At 71.9% G+C, this 18,020-nt stretch overlaps 1 protein-coding gene across 2 annotated transcripts; it reads left to right on the forward strand.

The window, feature by feature from the left end:
• On the forward strand, positions 1-16,465 carry AKT1 (AKT serine/threonine kinase 1). Of its 2 annotated transcripts, XM_008158803.3 has the most exons (13): positions 1-130; positions 9,420-9,548; positions 11,872-11,983; positions 12,219-12,366; positions 12,595-12,726; positions 12,804-12,869; positions 13,536-13,604; positions 13,715-13,840; positions 13,913-14,041; positions 14,167-14,381; positions 14,572-14,659; positions 15,407-15,509; positions 15,723-16,465. In XM_008158803.3, exons 1-13 carry the CDS (start codon positions 85-87, stop codon positions 15,800-15,802), a joined length of 1,443 nt encoding a protein of 480 aa, XP_008157025.1. In that variant the 5' UTR covers positions 1-84; the 3' UTR covers positions 15,803-16,465. The 2 variants fall into 2 exon arrangements, with proteins under 2 accessions (XP_008157025.1, XP_027991410.1); XM_028135609.2 differs by lacking the exon at positions 9,420-9,548.
• The last annotated feature ends 1,555 nt before the right edge of the window (positions 16,466-18,020 follow it).

The following is an 18,020-nucleotide window of genomic DNA, read 5'->3' on the forward strand; positions in this document are numbered from 1 at the left end:
GTCCCTTCGCTTCCCCCAGAGGCTGTGGCAGTGCTGGCTCGGGGAGACCCCGCGGCGAGCGGAGCGTGAGCGCCCCCGGGCACCATGACCGACGTGGCCATCGTGAAGGAGGGCTGGCTGCACAAGCGAGGTGAGCGCCCGGCGGGGCCGGGGCCGCGGGGGGCCGGGGCCGCGGGGGGCTCCCCTCAGGGGCAGGGGCCCGGCAGCCCGGGTGGCTGGGAGCCCAAGGCTGCTGGGTGGCCGGTGAGCGTCCCGGGCACAGTGTCTCCGTGGTGTTCAGGGCACGGCCTGGTGGACCCCTGGGTCGGGGGAGGGGAGACGGGGCTGGCGTGCCGCCTGGCGGGGCCCTGTTGGCGGGACGGCCGCGCCACCTCCCGCCCCACTTTCCTGGAAGGCGGTGAGGACGTTGGGCCCGGCCAGGGCCTGGCGCACTGGTGGCCCGGGCACTGCCCGAGGGCTCCTGAGGGCAGGGCAGGGCAGGGCGGCGTGGCCTGGCCCGGTGCCCGCCTCGGGCCCGGGCTGGGCACGGGCTGTGGGAGAGCTCGCACACTGGGGCCCGGGCGCGGCCATGTTTGGGCTGCAGCCCGGCGCCCGCCCAGCCTCCCCCCTCACTCCCTTGGCCCTGTGCCCCGGGCGGTGCGCGGACAGGAGCTGTGGGGATGGGAGCTGAGGCCCTGGCCCCTCACCTCCCAGCCCTGCCCCCGCCCAGGCCCACACCCCCGCCCCCGCCCCCGCCCGAGGCCTCTGCTGCTCAGGGCCGGGCTGAGGGGTGACAAACCTGCCACCCCGGTGCCCTGGCGAGTCACTCCCTCCTCCGTCCTCGTCCCCCCAAAAGTCCTGGTGGCCCCACGCCCTCAGCCCCAGCCACCTCTCACGCTAGCTCTCTCGCAGATGGGCGAGGGGGCCCTCTCCCCACCCCAGGTCCCACCGGCTGTGGGGGGGCGGGACCTCAGACTCTGATGGGAGAGAACTCGCACGCTCAGGGCCAGGGCGGGGAAAAGCGTGCGTCTGGGAGGGTTTTGTGGGATGCATAGGAGCTCCCCAACATGGCAGGGAGGCTGCCGCACTGGGGTGGAGGCGGAGGGATGGCAGTGCGATGCGGGGCTGCAGAGCTGGGCGTGGGGTGTGGTCAGCGTTAGAGCTCCGTCCTCGCTGCCTCGAGAAGGAGGCGAGGAGGCGGGGGAACCTGTGGTCGGTGGGGAGACCTCTGCCCGGCTCCCCCCAGGCCCCTGGCACCCGCCTGCCTTCCCGGTCCCCTTCCCCGAGGCTCCCCACTCCTCGTTCCCGGGATCCCGCTCCCTGTGCGGAGCCCCCAGCCGGTCCGGCGGGGGCCTCACCACAGCCACGCCCCACCCGCCCCTCCCCTCCCGGGACCAGCGCCTCTCGACCTCGGCCAACGTTTGTTGACTGAATGTTAGACCAGGAGCTGGCCCCGGAGGTGCTGGGAGGCCTGCCCCCACGGGCCGGTGCGTCCGTCAGGGCCGGGGGCCTGAGTCAGCCCGGAGGGGCGTCTCATCCCGGTGCCGTCCTGTGTCCCTCTCCGAGGGCCGGTCCGTGGGGCTCCTCGGCCTTGGTTTCCCCATCTGTGTAATGGGAGGGTGGCAGGGGAGGCCTGGAGTAGGGCATGTGGTTTGTGGGGGCCTGACCCGGGGTGCAGCCAGGCCCTCGGCCTCCAGCGCAGGAGAGGGGCTGTGTCCCCCACACACACTCTTCCTCTTCTGGGTGGGGGCGGTGGGGGCGGGGGGGGCGGGGGGGGCCGGGGGGGTGAGGGAGGGCCCTGCCCTGCCCTGTGCAGTGCATGTCCCGCTCCTCCCAGGCCCCGGTCCCGCCTGCCCTGCTCACGGAGGAAGGTCTGTAACACGGGTGCCCTCATTCCCCCCCCCCCCACCCGCTCCCTGTTCCTGGGGACCCCGGATGTCCCCGGCTGCCCCCGCAAGCTCGCGCTGTCGTATTTCTGCGTCGCTCTGTCCTTTTGCCGGTCTGCTCCCCACAAGTGTTTGGGCGCTTCCTGGGTGCTGGGCTTTGGGGCGACCCGGTGAGAGGGCGGAGGTCCTGGGGGGGCGCTGGGAAATGGGTGACTTTCGGGGGGTTGTTGGGGGAATCGGGACCCCCAGCGTGGGTCTGAGGTACCGGGAGCCATTGGACGGGGAGGGTCAGGATTGGTCCTGGCCGTGACAGAGGAGGAGGCGGGTCCCGGGCAGGTCTGAGCTCCACTCAGCACAGATGCCACCCCCTGCGAGAAGCCTCCCAGGCTTCCCCTCCAGCTCCTGGCTGACCCTCTGCCCTGCCTGCCGCCTCTCGGGGGCGGCGGGGGGGAAGCTCTGGGTGGAGTGGGGGACCCCTGGGCTGGGAGGGGTCCCAGGTCTGGCCCGGGGTCGGGTGGAGGGGAAGCTCTGGGTGGAGTGGGGGACCCCTGGGCTGGGAGGGGTCCCAGGTCTGGCCCGGGGTGAGCAGAGGGCCCCACCTGCAAGGCCTGGCCGGGGTGAGAGTCAGAGCGGGGCAGGGGGTGGAGCCGGCTGTCGTCCCGGGCCGGAGGTTAGGAAGCTGCTGTGGGCGCAGCCACTCCCGTCCCTCTGCGTCCTGCGGGCTGGGCACACGGCACGCGGCCACTCCAGACCCAGGGGCGGTGTGGGCCCCGCAGAGGGGCAGGTGGCTGGGGGTGCGGGGCAGACCCTGGGCCGGGCTCCTGACACCCCTTGGGGGCGCCCATCTGTGGGGAGTGACCTGGGCTGTGTTCCGGGGTCCGGACACTGCTTTACCAGAGCGGCTGTGGGCAGAGCCCCCGACTGGGCCTGCACTGACCGTGGGGTCCAGGCGCACCCTCGGCCTCCTGCTGGAGGCTCCGGCTGCGGGGGGGCAGGTGGGCAGGTGCCCCTTGTGGGGAGGGGACCTCCTGAGCCCCGAGTGGGTGTCCCCAGTGACGGGCCGACGTCCTGAGCAAGAGCTGGACATCCTGAGTGACCGCGACCCCCGAGGGGTGGGCAGACCCCCAGCCGTCCACGTGGGGCTGGTGGGCTGCCTTCGCCCACTGCGTGCCGAGCTGTGGTCTGCCTGTGCGCCCCCCTGGCTTCCGGAGGCTGAGGCCGCCCTCGTCAGGAGCAGGCCTGGCTGGGCCCGGCGGGGGCCTCGGCCTTGTCTGGACTGTGCGCCGCGCTGAGGCTGCGGCCGGGTCGCGCCCTGAGGCTGCCCTCCTGCCCGCTGTCCCTGATGCCCCCTGGGTCCCACCCTCAGAGCCCATGGTGTGTGCCCGACCAGGGACGGGCCGCCCGGACCAGGGGCCAGGAAAGGGCAGGGGCAGCAAGATGGGGGGCCAGGGTGAGGGAGAGGCCACGGCTGGAGAGGAGGGGGGGGCGGGGGGGGCACCTGGGCTGGTGCAGGCCGCTGCTGGCCCGTGACCCAGTGGAGGAGCGGGCCTGGGTGACCTCACCGGGCCACGGTCCCGCAAGCCAGGGTGGCGGGCGGCACGAGGGGAGCCCCCCGTGGGCGGAGGTCCCTGCGGGAAGCGGTCACCTGTGTGGCTGCCCGGCTCCGGGCCTCTGTGTGCCTTCACCCCGGAGCTGCGCCGGGAGGGCCTGCTGCCCCGGCTCCGGGTCGGATCCCCGGTGGGTCTTAGGCCTTGCGGGGCCCTCGCCCTGAGCCCATTCCTGGCCCGGCCTCCCCAGCTCCCGGCCAGAGAAGGGCGCCTCGCTTCCTGCCGCGGGGTCCCGGCACCCGGGGGAGTGCATCCTGGGCCCTCCCTCCCCCTCCCTCCGGCGTGGCCCGAGATGGGAGATAGAGGCTCTGTCTCGGGCCTGGGGTCCCTGGGGCGAGGGGCGGAGTGCAGCCAGGCCCCTGTGGAGCGGCAGCCGTCACGGCGGGGGTGCGCCTGGACCCCACCGTCAGTGCAGGCCCAGACGGGGGCTCTGCCCACAGCTGCTCTGGCTAAAGCAGTGTCAGGACCCCCGGAACACAGCCCAGGGTCACTCCCCACAGATGGGCGCCCCCAAGGGGTGGGGGAGCCTGGCCCAGGGTCTGCCCCTCTGCGGGGCCCACACCCCACTTCTGAGCGCCAGCCGCGTGGAGGCCCCGAGGGGCTGGCGTGGTGCACGGTGCTGCCTTGCCTCCCGCGTGCGGGCTCCGCGGGCCGCGGGGAGCCTGCTGACCCCCGGGCTGTCGGTCCCGCAGCGCCTCGGTTCACGGGGCGGCTTGTGCAACGCCCACGTCCGAGGGCCCGGCACTGGCCCTGGGGCAGGTCCGCGCGGGCGGTCAGGCCCGCGGTGGGGCAGGTGGGGCTTGGCTCTAAGGACGGGCCTGGGAGGCGGCTCCTGGGCCGTGGCCGTGGCCGGGCCGCCTACATGGGGCTGAGGTTCCTGTTTGTGAGTGTGTTGTTGAGTTCTCCCTTCAAAACAACAAAAGAGGAAGCTGGGCCGAAGCCGGTGTGGCTCAGTGGACAGGGCATCGGCCTGTGGACTGAAGGGTCCCAGGTTCGACTCCGGTCAAGGCCCGGGTTGTGGGCTTGACCCCGTGGGGGGCGTGCAGGAGGCAGCCGATCCGTGATGCTCTCTCGTCATTGATGTTTCTCTCTTCCTCCCTTTCTGAACTAAAACAACAACAACAGCGGCAGCACATATGGATGTGAGAAAAGAGGAAGCACGGGCCTCGCAGGGGGTGGGGGTGGGGGTGGGGTGGGGGCACTGCCTCCTGGCCCGTCCCAGGTGGCCCCTAGTGGGCTGTGCCCTGTCTCCTTCCTGGGTGCCGGGTGCTGTCAGCCCAGCTGCCCTGCGCGGGGCCAGACTCGATGGGGCACAGGAGGGCGGGCCCAGGCCCCCGGACAGCCTCTGCCACCACCCCGCCACCTCGGGCAGCAGAGCGCGTGGTGTGCAGAAGGGAAACTGAGGCCTCGGCCGAGAAGGGGCGGGCGCGGCGTGCGGTCCTGGGCTCGAGCGCTCAGGGGCCCGGGTTGCATCAGGCTGGTTCCTGGAAGTGCCGCGAGGCGAGGGCAGGGCGCTGCTCGGTCCCGCTGGCGGCCCCTCTGCCGGGCACACCCAGCGGGTGCCAGCCCGCACCTCCTGGGAGCCGGCCTGTAACCGGAGCCGCTGCTGCCGACCCGCCCACTCCCGGGTCACCCCACAGGGGGCACACGCTGTCTCTTCCACGCCCGTGCTGTGCCCGCCCGGGCCCTGCCCAGCAGCCCCACCAGAAGGGCCCAGCCCAGGCCTGGCCCCGGACAGGCTGGCAGAGGGGCTGGGGCTGCAGGCGGGTATGGGCGCTCCTGCAGGGCACCCAGCCCTCACTCCCGCCGCAGGAAACGGGCCTGCAGCTCAGAGCGAGGGGCGGGCGTGGGGCTTTGGGCGGGAGCCCAGGTGGGCCCCTCACTGCACTCCCATGCGGAGCCCTCCGCTGGGGAGGGGCCGGGGCAAGGGCATGCGGCCAGCCTGGGTTTGGGGGCGAGAGGGGTGGCAAGGGTGGGCGTGGCCAGGGACTTGGGGTGATGCGGCTGGGGATTGGGGTGCACGGTCGGCCACCATGTCACCAGGGGAGAGATGGCGGGGAGAGAGCGCTGCGGTGGGTGTGGCTGAGTTTAGAGCAGAAATCACTGAGACGCAGGCCCTGCGAGATGGGGGCGCTGCCTGGAGGACAGGGTCCCCCTGGCCTGGCCCCCACACTCCCCCCGTGCAGGGGCTTTTCCCTGTGGGTGTTGGGGATGAAGGTCTCCGCCTGGGACAGGCTGGGGCACGAAATGCAGGGGTGTGGCTCCGCCTCCCAGGGTAGCAGGGAGGGCGTGGGTGTGGCCGGCCCCGTGGGGACTCCAACGGTCACTGTCCTGCAGCTCATGGCAGCCCGGCCCCGGGGGGCGGGGCACCTGCTGTCCGTCCCGGGCGTGTCCACAGGAGTCGGGTCCCACCTCTGCCAGGGAGGGACCGGGAGCCGCACGCGAGCATCTTCCCTCGCCGGGCGGAGAGGCTGCCGCCCCGTCCTCTCCTCCCCTCCCCTCCCCCTTCCTCCCTCGCCACCCGCTCCAGGGCAGTGGTCCAGCGCCCTGCTGGGGGGACGGGGACCCGGAAGCCGCCTGGGCCCAGGCAGGGGGGCCCCTCGAGGTGACCCCCGTGGCGGGCGGCGATGGATGGGCCGCTGTCAGCCAGGCCATTTGCTCGCTGCGCCGGGGAAGGTAAATGGGCGCCCGGCAGCTGTCGGCGGATGGCTGTGCGGTCGGCGGGGGACCGCGGTCGCCGCTGTCAGCTGGCGGCGCTCCCCGGGCCTGCTGGGGTGCACTTGGCTGTGGAGGAGCAGCCCGGCCCCGCCTGGCGCCCCGCCAGCGCCCGCGCTGCCACCAGCACTGCGGCAAAGAGCGCAGCCAGCGGCTTCCCGGGCGCCGGGCTGCATGGCCGCGGCCCCGTGCCCTCCGCCATGTGCCAGGAGCCGCTCACGGCTGCCCCAGGCTGCCCACCTGACCCTGGGCGCACCCAGGATGCCTGCGCCCCCCCCCCCCCGCCGCCCTGGCCGCGTGGCCGTAGGTGACGTTGGCTGTGGCAGGTCAGGGCTGCTGGCAAGGAGCCCTTCCCTCAGGAGTCCTGCAGCCCCGGGGCATCGTGGGACGGAGCTGGCTCCCCAGGTAGTGGGAGGGACCCCTGGTGGCGGCCCTGGTCCGGACGTGGGCCTGGCTGAGCTGCCGCCCCCACCCGCCAGGCAGCTGCCTCCTGGGCCCGGAGCCCTCGCTGCCGGGGGCTGGGTGGGGGAAGGTCGGGGCACAGTCCCCCCTGGTGGCTGGGCAGGACCCGGTCTCGGAGCTGTGCTGCCCTCGTGCCCGCCCAGGGCTGGGCCTCTGAGAGAGCCGGGGGGGGGGGGGGCGCAGTGCCCCATCCTGCCCGCCTGCCGCAGCTCCGTCCCGGGGCAGCATGGCTCCGGTTGGGCAGGCAGTCGGCTGGGAGCTGAGCGGGGCACCTGGGCCCCCTGGTGGTCCCAGGCCCGTGTGGGCCGCAGGGCGTCCAAGTGTTTGCACGGCGGGCGGGGGGCCTCCTGTGTGCAGGGCTGAGTGCTGGGTGTGAGCGGCAGGGCGGCAGGGCCCCCCCGGGACGGAGCTGGCCGGGTCTCACTGCCCACCGACTGCCCGGAGGTCCCCCTGCCTGTGGGCAGGCGTGCGGCCCCGGGGAGCGGGGAGCGAGGACCCTGCTTAGGGAGCTGCGTCCTGAGGGCAGACTCGGGCTTTCTGTTTGTTACCTGCCCCTGTCTGTGCCCGAGTGGGGGCCCCGCGCCTCCATGGCCGGCACCCCGATGTGTCTGCCCCGCCCCCCGCCCCAGGGCCTCGGACAGGTGCCAGCCCACAGGTATCCTGTGGCCTCGAGGACTGCAGTGGCCGGCAGAGGGGCCGCCTCCTGCACCGCCCGCTCCCGGTCACCTCCACCCGTCTGTCTGGGCGGCCGCCTGCCTGCTGTCCGGCCTGCGCTGAGCTCATTCACACTTGGCCATGGCCTGGCCCCTGGTGGCCGCCGCCTGGACTCTGGGCGGAGCGCCTGCGCGGACAAGGGCTCTGTGTGCCTCGCGCCTCAGCCCGGCCTCCCGAGGCCCCGGGGTTCCCCCCCTGGAGCGGTCTGGGCTGCACGGGGAGCCCCCACGGGGTGCATCCTGGCTTTGAGCTCAGCCGGGTGGGGTGTGGGTGGGGCTGGCTCAGGGCCCATCCCCCTGGACCCCTCCCCATGGCTCAGCCGGGTAGGGTGTCGTTCCTGTGGGCCCCCCCAGCTCTGGGTTCCAGAACCTTCCCGGCCCTGGGGGTGGCTGGAGGGCAGGTGCACGGTCACGTGGTTGGGGTGGGCCCTGGGTGCGGGGAACTCTGCCACCAGCCGTTCCAGGGAGTCCCACTGTGGGGAAACTGAGGCCCGGCCTGCTGTGGGCTGTGGAGCACGGGACACGTGCCCACTGCCTATGTGGGTGGCGCTGGGCGCGGTGGGGGCCGGCACAGTTGGTGCCTCAAGATGGATTTTCGGCTGTGCGGGCGAGGGCTCATCACTCTCCCCGCTCAGCCAGCGTCCCGCTCAGCCAGCGTCCCGGGGAGCGGCAGCTGGCGGGAGGCGAGGCTCTCCATCAGGGGCCGACAGCTCCAGACTGGCGCGCAGGCGGGAGGGAGCGCGCAGCGGGTGCCGCACGGCGTGGGCGGTGGCGCGCACCCGAGCCGGCTCTGCTTGCTGTCCGGCCTGGCACCGTGGGGAGGGCACCCGCGAGGCGGGGCACCTCGTGGGCCTGGGGGGGGGCGACCACAGCCGCCTGTCCCCGGGGCTCAGGGGGAACTGGCTGGAGGCACTGCTCAATGCCGTGGGGGCGGGGCGGGGGCGGGGCAGGGGCCGGCCGGGGTCTGGGCCGGTGGAGACCCTCCGAGCGGAGCCGGGGCCACGGCCTGCGGTGGGCTCCCGGGGAAAGGCCCTGGTGGCTAGAGCCCCCTCTCCCCAGCAGCCCCGGGTCCTGGAGGCGAGGGGCCTTGGCGGCCACATCCGAGGCCACAGCTGGGGCCCCTGGTGGCCGCCCGCCTGGACCTCCGCCCGGGATCGGGAGGGCGGGCGGCAGGCGGCGGGGAGGAGGGTGGGACCCACTGGCGGTGGCGTGGGGCCTTTGCTCTTATCCTGGGCTCGGCGGGCCCAGCGCTCAGGGCCCGGGCCGCCCCGCCCGCCGGCCCCTGCGGAAGCGGCCGCCTCATTAGTGAGTCCTTCGCTGCGGCCCAAACCCCTTGCTCTGCAGAATGTAAATGAGCCGTTTTTTCTGGGTGTCAGTATGAAAAATGACGGTCGCCGGCACAGCGCAGAGGACATCTGCTCGCTTCTGCGCGAGGCCTGTGCGCGGCTGATGTCGCCAGACTCGGGGGAGCCTCCCCGTGCTCCCGGGTGCCCCGCCGCGGGATGCGGGTCCAGGGCCGCAGGTCTCGCCTCTGGGCCCCGATGCTGACGTTGTCACGTGGGCGGAGGGGCCTCTGTCCAGGGGGCGTGTTGCCGCCGGCCCGCGGTCCCCCTGCGTGTGGGGCTGCCCCCTCACCTGGATGCCAAGCTCCATCCCCTCGGCCGGGCTCGGCCGCGGGGAGCTGCCCACTTGCCCTGTGGCTGCAGTAACTGTTTCGGCCAACCAATGGCCGGACCCCGGGTCGGGGCGAGTTCTTGGCCCTGCAGCCCCAGCCGGAGGCGGTCGCTAGTGCTGGAACTGTGCTGGTGGCTGCTGAGACACACTGGCCTGGTGCCACCTCCTCCAGGAAGGCCCTCTAGATTGGAACAGCCTCCCCACAGCCGTGCCCTTCCCCCAAGTCCAGGTGCCCCCCTGGCCCCCCCCCCCGCTCCTGTGGGAATTGGGGTCAGTGCTCACGCATTGGGGGGTCCTGGGTGCCTCTGGCCCGGCACCGGCAGTTGCCTGTTGGCCGCGGGCCGGGGTCCGAGGGCCGCGCAGCCTCACCGCCTGTGTCGCAGGGGAGTACATCAAGACCTGGCGGCCCCGCTACTTCCTGCTCAAGAACGACGGCACCTTCATCGGCTACAAGGAGCGGCCGCAGGACGTGGAGCAGCGCGAGTCGCCCCTCAACAACTTCTCCGTGGCGCGTGAGTGAGCCCGCGCCCCCGCCCCCCGTGACCCCCGGCCTCTGTGTCTGGGACCAGCAGCTCCGGACCCGGGTGGGCAGCGCTGGCTCCGCGTCACCTCGGGGCCTGTCGGCGGCCGTCCCTGGCCGGTGGGTGTCTCTGTGCCGAGTTCAAGGCCGTGACGCCGGAGCGGTCCCAGGCACGCCTGCTCGGCAGGTCGAAGGCCTGGCTGAGTCGAGGCAGATGCTGGTTTGGAGCGGCCAGCGGGGGCCGGGGGAGCCCAGCAGGGTGGGGGGCAGGGCGAGAGTGGAGTGCGTGAGGGGCACCCAGCTCTGGGAGCCTCTGTCACCCCCAGGGAGAGCCTGTGGCTGCCCCCCCCAAAGGCTGCCCGAGGCCCTGGGCCCCCGCGGTGTTGCACGTGCCTCTGCCCCAGCTTTGGTGGGGACAGGGGGTACGCTGGCCCGGGAAAGCTGGCAAAGCCGGGCAAACGCCTCATTCCACTGGGGAGGGGCGGGCGGAGGACGGCGGGTGTGACCCGGCCCATGGGGCTGGGGAAGCGGGGGTAGGGGGTGGAGGAGGCTGAGCCAGGTGGGCCTTCTAGCCCGGCCCCCCTTCCCTGTGCTCTGCCCGGAGGCTGGCCCCCAACAGTCAGGTGGGTGAGTGAGTGATGGGCTCATTAACTGAGCCCCAAGTCCGTCTCGGGCTGCTGGCTGGGGTTCGGGGTGCAGTGCCTACTGTGGGGGTCCCAGATTCACCCCAGGTTTCTCTCTACACGTTCCCACCCGCCGGCCAGCTCTGCCTTCCAGCCTCCAGCCTCGCCGACCCCAGTTCTGGCCCAGGGTCTCGGGGGATGTGGCTCAGGTGGGCTCCCTGCCTGCAGGTGTGCGGAGGTGGGGCCACCTCGCTGCCCTGCGCCTGCTGCAGGGGCCGGGCATGGCCAGCACGCCCACCGAGGGCAGCTGGGGTGGGGAGCAGAGCTGCCGCCTAGTGGGTCTCCCCGGTGGGCAGAGGAGGGGGCCCAAGGGAGGGGAGACCCAGGAGGCAGACATCCCACCTTGGCACCCCCATGGCTGTGCGGGCGGCCTGGCTGGAGATGACACCCCTCAGGAGTGCTCCCCAGGCTGAGCGCACGAGGGTGGGGGTGACCTCGGAGGCACGTGGAGGGGGGCACTGGCCAGAGGGGCTGCCCGAGTGGGGGTGGGGCTGGGCTCCGGGCCCGGAGGAGGTGGTGCCGGGCCTCTGGGGATGGAGTCAGGAGTGGGGACGAGAAGCCAGGCCCTGGGGTGGGCCCAGGTGCTTGGGACAGTGAGTGGGAGGGGCGTGTGCAGAGGCCCGGGAGGCCTGTCTGTCCCCGGCCTGTGGTGACGGCGGCCGCTCCTCACCGGCCAGCCCGGAGCCCTGCCCTAGCCCCAGCCTGGCAGACCGCTCGCTGCCTGGGCTCGGCTGAGCCCCGTCGCCAGGGCCCAGATGCTGGGGTGGTAGGAGCCCCGCACTGGCCCCACACCCGCCGGCCTCACAGGCCGGGCCAGGGTCTGCCCTCGGAGGCCTCAGCGACCCCCACACTCACTCATGCCCCTCTCGGGCCTGACCACGCCCACAGTTCTGCACAGCAGGTGCCTGGCTCCAGGTGTGTGATCCTGGGGTGTGCACGGCCCAGGTGTGTGCTCTCCAGCTGTGCGTGTGATCCTGGGGTGTGCACGGCCCAGGTGTGTGCTCTCCAGCTGTGTGTGTGATCCTGGGGTGTGCACGGTCCAGGTGTGTGCTCTCCAGCTGTGCTGGGGTGTAGGGCGTGTGCCCAGGTGGCTGTGCTCCCAGCCTGCCAGCCTGTCTCTGCACCCCTGTGTGAGTGCAGCCCCCCAGCCCCATGGGTCGGGTCACACCTCCATCCTCCGCCCGCCCCTCCCCGGTGGCATGAGGCCAGTTGCCCGGCTTTGCGAGCCTTCCCGGGCCAGCGTACCCCTCCCCCCACCACAGCTGGGGCAGAGGCACGTGCAGCACCTCGGGGTGGTGTCCCCCAGCCGCCTTCAGGACGGGCAGCCTCCCCCGTGGGGGTGGCCGTGGGGAGGGGGGAGATGGGGCCGGCAGCTCTCACCAGTTCCCACCCTGCGGCCCCTCCTGGGACCCCTGACCCCTCTCCCTGCGGCAGTCAGGGCCGTGGCCTGGCGGGCAGGGCGCTCCGGCACCGAAGAAGGGACTGTGGGGTGGGCGCACCCAGCCAACGCCTGGCGGGCAGCTCCAGAGCCCCGTCTGAGTGGGAGGGGAACTGAGGCACCGAGAGGGCATGGGCTAGAGCTTCCCAGGACTCGGGGGGGGGGGGTCTGGGCTCACCTGCCTCCCCCCCCAGAATGCCAGCTGATGAAGACCGAGAGGCCCCGGCCCAACACCTTCATCATCCGATGCCTGCAGTGGACCACGGTCATCGAGCGCACCTTCCACGTGGAGACCCCCGAGGAGCGGTAGGTGGGCGCGGGGGTGGGGGGGCGCAGGCCGGAGGGGGGCCCGGGGAGGAGGGGGGTGGGCGAGGTGGGTGCTGGCCCCTCGCTGCTCCCTGTGTTCCCAGGCGGGGGAAGGAGGGTGCAGTCCTGCCGGGCCCGAGGCCAGACCTCAGGGCCAGCCGCCTCCCGGGGCCTCGGGGCTGGGGCGGGGCCGAGGCCCAGCTGGGTCGGGCGAGACCGTCCTGACCGCCCGCAGGGAGGAGTGGACGACTGCCATCCAGACGGTGGCCGACGGGCTCAAGAGGCAGGAGGAGGAGATGATGGACTTCCGGTCGGGCTCGCCCAGCGACAACTCGGGGGCCGAGGAGATGGAGGTGTCCCTGGCCAAACCCAAGCACCGCGTGGTGAGGCCCGCTCCCCTCTGCAGGCGGATGCCCTGGGCCCCCCCTTCCTCCCGTGCACAGTGCGGTCTGACCACCAGAAGCCCGGGTCAGAGGGTGGGGACGCTGCGGTTCCAGAAGGCCTGGGCGCTCACTCCCACCATCCCCCCGAACCCCATCCTCCCGCGAGCCCGGGGTCGGCCGAGTGGCCCCGGCCGTCACCCTGTGCCCTGCCCCCGCCGCCCCCTGCAGACCATGAACGAGTTTGAGTACCTGAAGCTGCTGGGCAAGGGCACCTTCGGGAAGGTGATCCTGGTGAAGGAGAAGGCCACGGGCCGCTACTACGCCATGAAGATCCTCAAGAAGGAGGTCATCGTGGCCAAGGTCCGTGCTGCCCGGGCGGGGGCGGGGGCGGGGGGGGGGCCGGCAGAGGCGGGCGCCACTCACAGCCCGTCTTCCAGGACGAGGTGGCGCACACGCTCACGGAGAACCGCGTCCTGCAGAACTCGCGGCACCCCTTCCTGACGGTGAGTGTCCCCCCCCCTCCCCAGGCCGCCTGGGCACCAGGGCAGAGCTTGGCCCTCTGTGCCCGGGCTAAGGACTGGCTGGGGAGCCCGGGCCTCCGGGCTGCAGCGTGGGCAGCAGCGGGCAGGCCTCTGGGGTCGCGGGGAGCCCCGTGTGCAGAAGGGGCAGGTGACCTGGCTCCCTTTGCTCTGCCCCGGGGGGGGGGGGTCCAAGCCAGGGCCCCTGTGCTGGGTGCTGGCCCAGGGGGCGTTTGGGGGAAATCCTTAGCCTTTGGGACAGGAATCAGCTGGAAGTTGGTTTCCCAGCTCAGCCAGCTCCTGGGGCACGGGCGGCCCCTCTCCTCCAGGGTCTGTGGGCGCACAGCCCGGGGGCCCAGCTCCCCACCGGGACCCCGGCCCCCCCGGCCCCGGCCCCCCGCTCAGTCCTATGCTGGCCTCTGTCGGCACTGACTGGGTCCAGGGCGGCGCCTGTGGGTGAGAGGTGGGCACGGGCCGTCCTTCAGAGCCAGGCTGCCCATGTGGGTGGAGGCGGGCCCTGTTGGGGAGCCTCTGTGTCCAGGGAACTTGCCAGCCTCGGAGACCCCCCCACACACCCGGCCCCGCCCACACCGCCCATCCTGCGAGCGGCCTGAGGGCGGGGGGCCTGGTTCCAGCCTGTGCCCCTTGCAGGCCCTGAAGTACTCCTTCCAGACGCACGACCGCCTCTGCTTCGTCATGGAGTACGCCAACGGCGGCGAGGTAGGCTCCGCCGTCCCTTCCCAGTGCGGGGGCCCTCCCCCTCCCCCTCCTCCCAGGGCCCCCCCCCGGCGGTGGGCGTGGTGCGTGGTGCGAGGCTCGGCTCCCCGCAGCTCTTCTTCCACCTGTCTCGCGAGCGCGTGTTCCCCGAGGACCGGGCCCGCTTCTACGGCGCCGAGATCGTGTCGGCCCTGGACTACCTGCACTCGGAGAAGAACGTGGTCTACCGGGACCTCAAGGTGGGCCGCGCCTCGGGCGGGAGGGGCGGGGCCGGGCGGCGGGTGCTGACCGGAGGCCCCGCCCACCCGCAGCTGGAGAACCTGATGCTGGACAAGGACGGGCACATCAAGATCACGGACTTCGGGCTGTGCAAGGAGGGCATCAAGGACGGGGCCACCATGAAGACCTTCTGCGGGACCCCCGAGTACCTGGCCCCGGAGGTGCGCGCGCCCCCTCCCCTCCCCTCCCGTGCCAGCCCCAGCCCCAGCCCCGCCCCCTCCTGCCCAAGCCCCACCGGTGCCTTCCGGGCGCCCGTGACCGTGACCGTGACCGCGGCGTCCGGCAGGTGCTGGAGGACAACGACTACGGCCGCGCCGTGGACTGGTGGGGGCTGGGCGTGGTCATGTACGAGATGCTGTGCGGCCGCCTGCCCTTCTACAACCAGGACCACGAGAAGCTCTTCGAGCTCATCCTCATGGAGGAGATCCGCTTCCCGCGCACGCTCAGCCCCGAGGCCAAGGCCCTGCTGTCGGGGCTGCTCAGGAAGGACCCCAAGCAGAGGTGAGGCCGGGCGGGTCCCTGGGCCCCAACCTGCGGCCCTCACCCCTGCTCAGGAAGACCCCACCCCTCCACCGCGGCAGCTCTTGCCCCCCAGCATTCTGTCCCCCCGCCCTGGGCGTGTCCGGGCCCACGCGACGACCCAGTGCTGTCGGGCAGCCCAGCCTCAGTCCTCACGGCCGTGTCCCCGCAGGCTTGGAGGGGGCTCTGAGGACGCCAAGGAGATCATGCGGCACCGCTTCTTCGCCGGCATCGTGTGGCAGGACGTGTACGAGAAGAAGGTGCACGCCCACCCGCCGCGGTCACCGCTCACACACGTCACACCCCCGCTCACAGCCCAGGCCTCCGGGGCGCGTGGCCGCCCTCGCTCCCGATGGCTGTGCGGCCCGTGTTCCCGGAGGAGCGTGTGCCTGGCTCCTGCGCGGGGCGCGTCAGGTCTGGGCACCGGGTCCCCACGCTGAAGGCGGCGGTGGGGCCTGGGACGCCCACTGGTCCCCGGGCCTGGGGAGGCAAGGCCCCCACGGGAATGCCGCTCCACAGCCCGAGGGGGCCGAGGGCCACGGGTGTGACTCCCTCCACCCTGAGTTATCGAAGGGGAGCCCCAGCAGCCGGGCCGAGCAGGCCTGTACCCGCACACCTTTTCCAGGGGCCCTTCTCCCAGTTTATAAGACAACCAGGAAGGAGAGCAAGAAAGTTAGGAAAAAGAAAAGTGGCCGTGTCTTCTCTCTCCTGAGAGCCTGGCAAGGGGGGGGGGGGGGCGGGGGTGAGGGCTGCAGAGCTAGGCTGCACTACCTCCTGTCACCTGCAGGGGCCGCTGTGAGCAGTCTCCCCCTACCCTTGTGGGAGGGTTCCTGGGCCTAGACAGCCACCCTCCCCGCAGTCTCCCTCCCAGAGTCCTGTTGTGGGTGGGCGACAGTTTACACCCCTGGAGACTGTGCGTGGGCTCAGCTCCCTGGGGTGGCGGTGGGGTGCAGGGCCAGTCTGTGACCTGCCCGCCCTCCCCGCCCCACCCCCGCCTCCGCCCGCAGCTCAGCCCGCCCTTCAAGCCCCAGGTCACCTCGGAGACGGACACCAGGTATTTTGACGAGGAATTCACAGCCCAGATGATCACTATCACGCCCCCGGACCAAGGTGAGGGCCCCGCTCCCCGACTCCCCCGCAAAACAACAGAACCAGGGTCCCCTGCCCGGGCCTGGGCCTTGACCGGAAAGGTCCCCTTTGGCGGGTGCTGATCAGGGCGGGAGGGAGGGCCACTGTCCCCTGTGCCCGGCACTGGAGGGTTGGGGTCAGTGCGTCGGGAGCCCCCAGGGCCTGCCTCAGTCTCCCTGTCCTGCCTGCCCGCAGACGACAACATGGAGTGTGTGGACAGCGAGCGGAGGCCCCACTTCCCGCAGTTCTCCTACTCGGCCAGCGGCACGGCCTGAGGCGGCCAGCCCGGTGCTGGTGGACCCGCCTCCGTGGGGCGGGAGGAGCCCGCAGCGCCCATCTTCCGTGGATGTGTCTCTGGAGGCGATGGGGGAACACGCTCCAGCACGTGCGGGAAGACGCTCGTGCCGTGGGCAGGGCTGCCCTCACGCGGAGGGGAGGCCGTCCTGCCGTTTTTCTTAATTTATTTCATCCAGTTCTCCAGGCGTGGCCTCGCCTTCGGACGAGATTCACGCAGGAAACGCTGAGGACTGCAGCAGCCATGTGCAATTTGGGGTCCGGTGGCCCCTGCCCGCGCCCCTCGGCCCCCCTCGCCACCTGTCCCTGGCTGCCCGCTGTCCCCGCCCGCCCGGAGGCACCAGGATGGGCCGGGGCAGGCCCGCGGCGACGGCCAGGAGTGCCGAGCAGGCGGCTGAGCCCGTCGCTGTGTTGCTGTTCGTGTGCGTCGGGGCTAATCTTAGAGAAGAGCCCCCCCCCCACCCCCCGACGCCCCCCCCCACGCCTCCCCTGTAGCGCCTGTCCTGTCCTAGAAGCTTCTCTCCCGCCGCCCGCCTGGCCAGACACCGCGCTGCACCATGGCGTTTTTTTACATCAACTTTAGTATTTTTACTATTACGAGACTCTCCCTCCAAACTCCTCAATAAAAACGCTTTTCAACTTGGTGGCTGGTTTTGTGAGGAGCTCCCCGTCCTGGCCCCGGCACCCAGGACAGCTTGAGGGGAGGTGCCTCCCCAGCTCACAGACGTGCTGGAGGGGGTGTCCCCGGCCCACCTGGCCCCAGGCCCAGGGGTCATCTGACCCAGGAAGGACCCTGCAGGACCCAGAGCTGGTGGAGGGCATGCGGGGCTGAGGGGGCTGCGCGGGCTTCGGGCGCCACCTGGTGGCGAGGAGAGGAACCGCCACCCAGCCCTAAACACTGGCCAGCGCTTGGCAGGGCCCAGAGGACCTGGCTCCTCGCCTTAAGGGGGTGGGTGCCCCCTGCAGGGGTGCTAGCGTTCCCGGACGGGTACGGACTTGGCACCGTCCCCCCACTCTCCGGTGCCCTGGGTGGGGGCGTCTCAGGCCTCGGTGGCCCTCTTCCCTCGGCTTTGACGGGCCGTGGATCACACCACAGCAGCGACAATGCCGCCACGAGCAGCACGTCACAGCTGAGGGGAGGCCAGGGTCAGGGAAGAGCCACGTGTCAGCCGGGGCCTGTGCCACGGAGAACAGCGAGGACCCTCAGGCAAGGACCACAACGACCACCGCCCAGCAGTCCCACCTCTGGCCACCACCCCCCCACAAAGAACTGAAGGGGGGCTCCCAGAGACACTGCGGCCCACGTTCACAGCGGCAGCGGCCTCAGCAGCTGAGATGTGGATGCAGCTCGGTGTCCAGGGCGAGGACAGGATGACGGAACTGGCCCACCCGCACCAGGGACAGTGCTCAGCCTCAGGACGGACACGCGGACAGCTGCTACCACAGATGGGCCGTGTCGTGCTCAGTGAAATAAGCCAGACACGGGAGGGCGGGCCCTGCACTGTGGGACCCACTGAGGAGGTCCCTGGAGGAGTCAGACCCATTGGGACACAGCAGGTGGTGGCGCTGGGCTGGGCGGGGTGGGGGGTAATGGGGACAGGTCAGCTGTGCAAGACGGGAGCTCGGGGACGGTGTGGTGCTGGGAGCATGACTGAATGTGCTCAAGGCCCCGAGCTGTGCGCTGACGAATGGGTAAGATGGCACTTTGTATTGTCACACCATCAGACAGGGAAACACACACACTGCAGACACCAGGAAGTACTGCCACACCGCCCATGAGCTTCAGGCTCCGCGGGGCAGGTGAGGTGTGCAAGAGGGAGGAGCCTTCAGAGCTGGAGCGGGGGTGTCAGGTGGGGGTGCTGGCCAGGCCAAGGGTGCGATCGGCTCCCTCCCACAGGACCCCCTTCTGTGATGGGTGGGGAGATGCCTTGGGGATATTCCAGGTCACCGGCACGGACACAAGCATGGCCTGATCTGTGTCCCCTCCCAGGCAGGACCCTCCTGCAGCACTGTCCGGGGAGTTTGGGTGCAGGAGACAGGCACCTGGGGGAGAACTGGGCACTGTCCTGCTGACTGTGGCCTGGGGCTGTTGGGCAGCGAGGGCCAGCAGGGTGCGTCCCTCCTGTGTCCCCACCCAACCTGCCCTCCCCAAGGCTGGCCTCGAGGGGCAGGAAGTGGGTCGACAGGGCCACCCAGGGG

The sequence above is a fragment of the Eptesicus fuscus genome, chromosome 5 (assembly GCF_027574615.1).
Source record: "Eptesicus fuscus isolate TK198812 chromosome 5, DD_ASM_mEF_20220401, whole genome shotgun sequence".
NCBI classification, from domain to species: domain Eukaryota; kingdom Metazoa; phylum Chordata; class Mammalia; order Chiroptera; family Vespertilionidae; genus Eptesicus; species Eptesicus fuscus.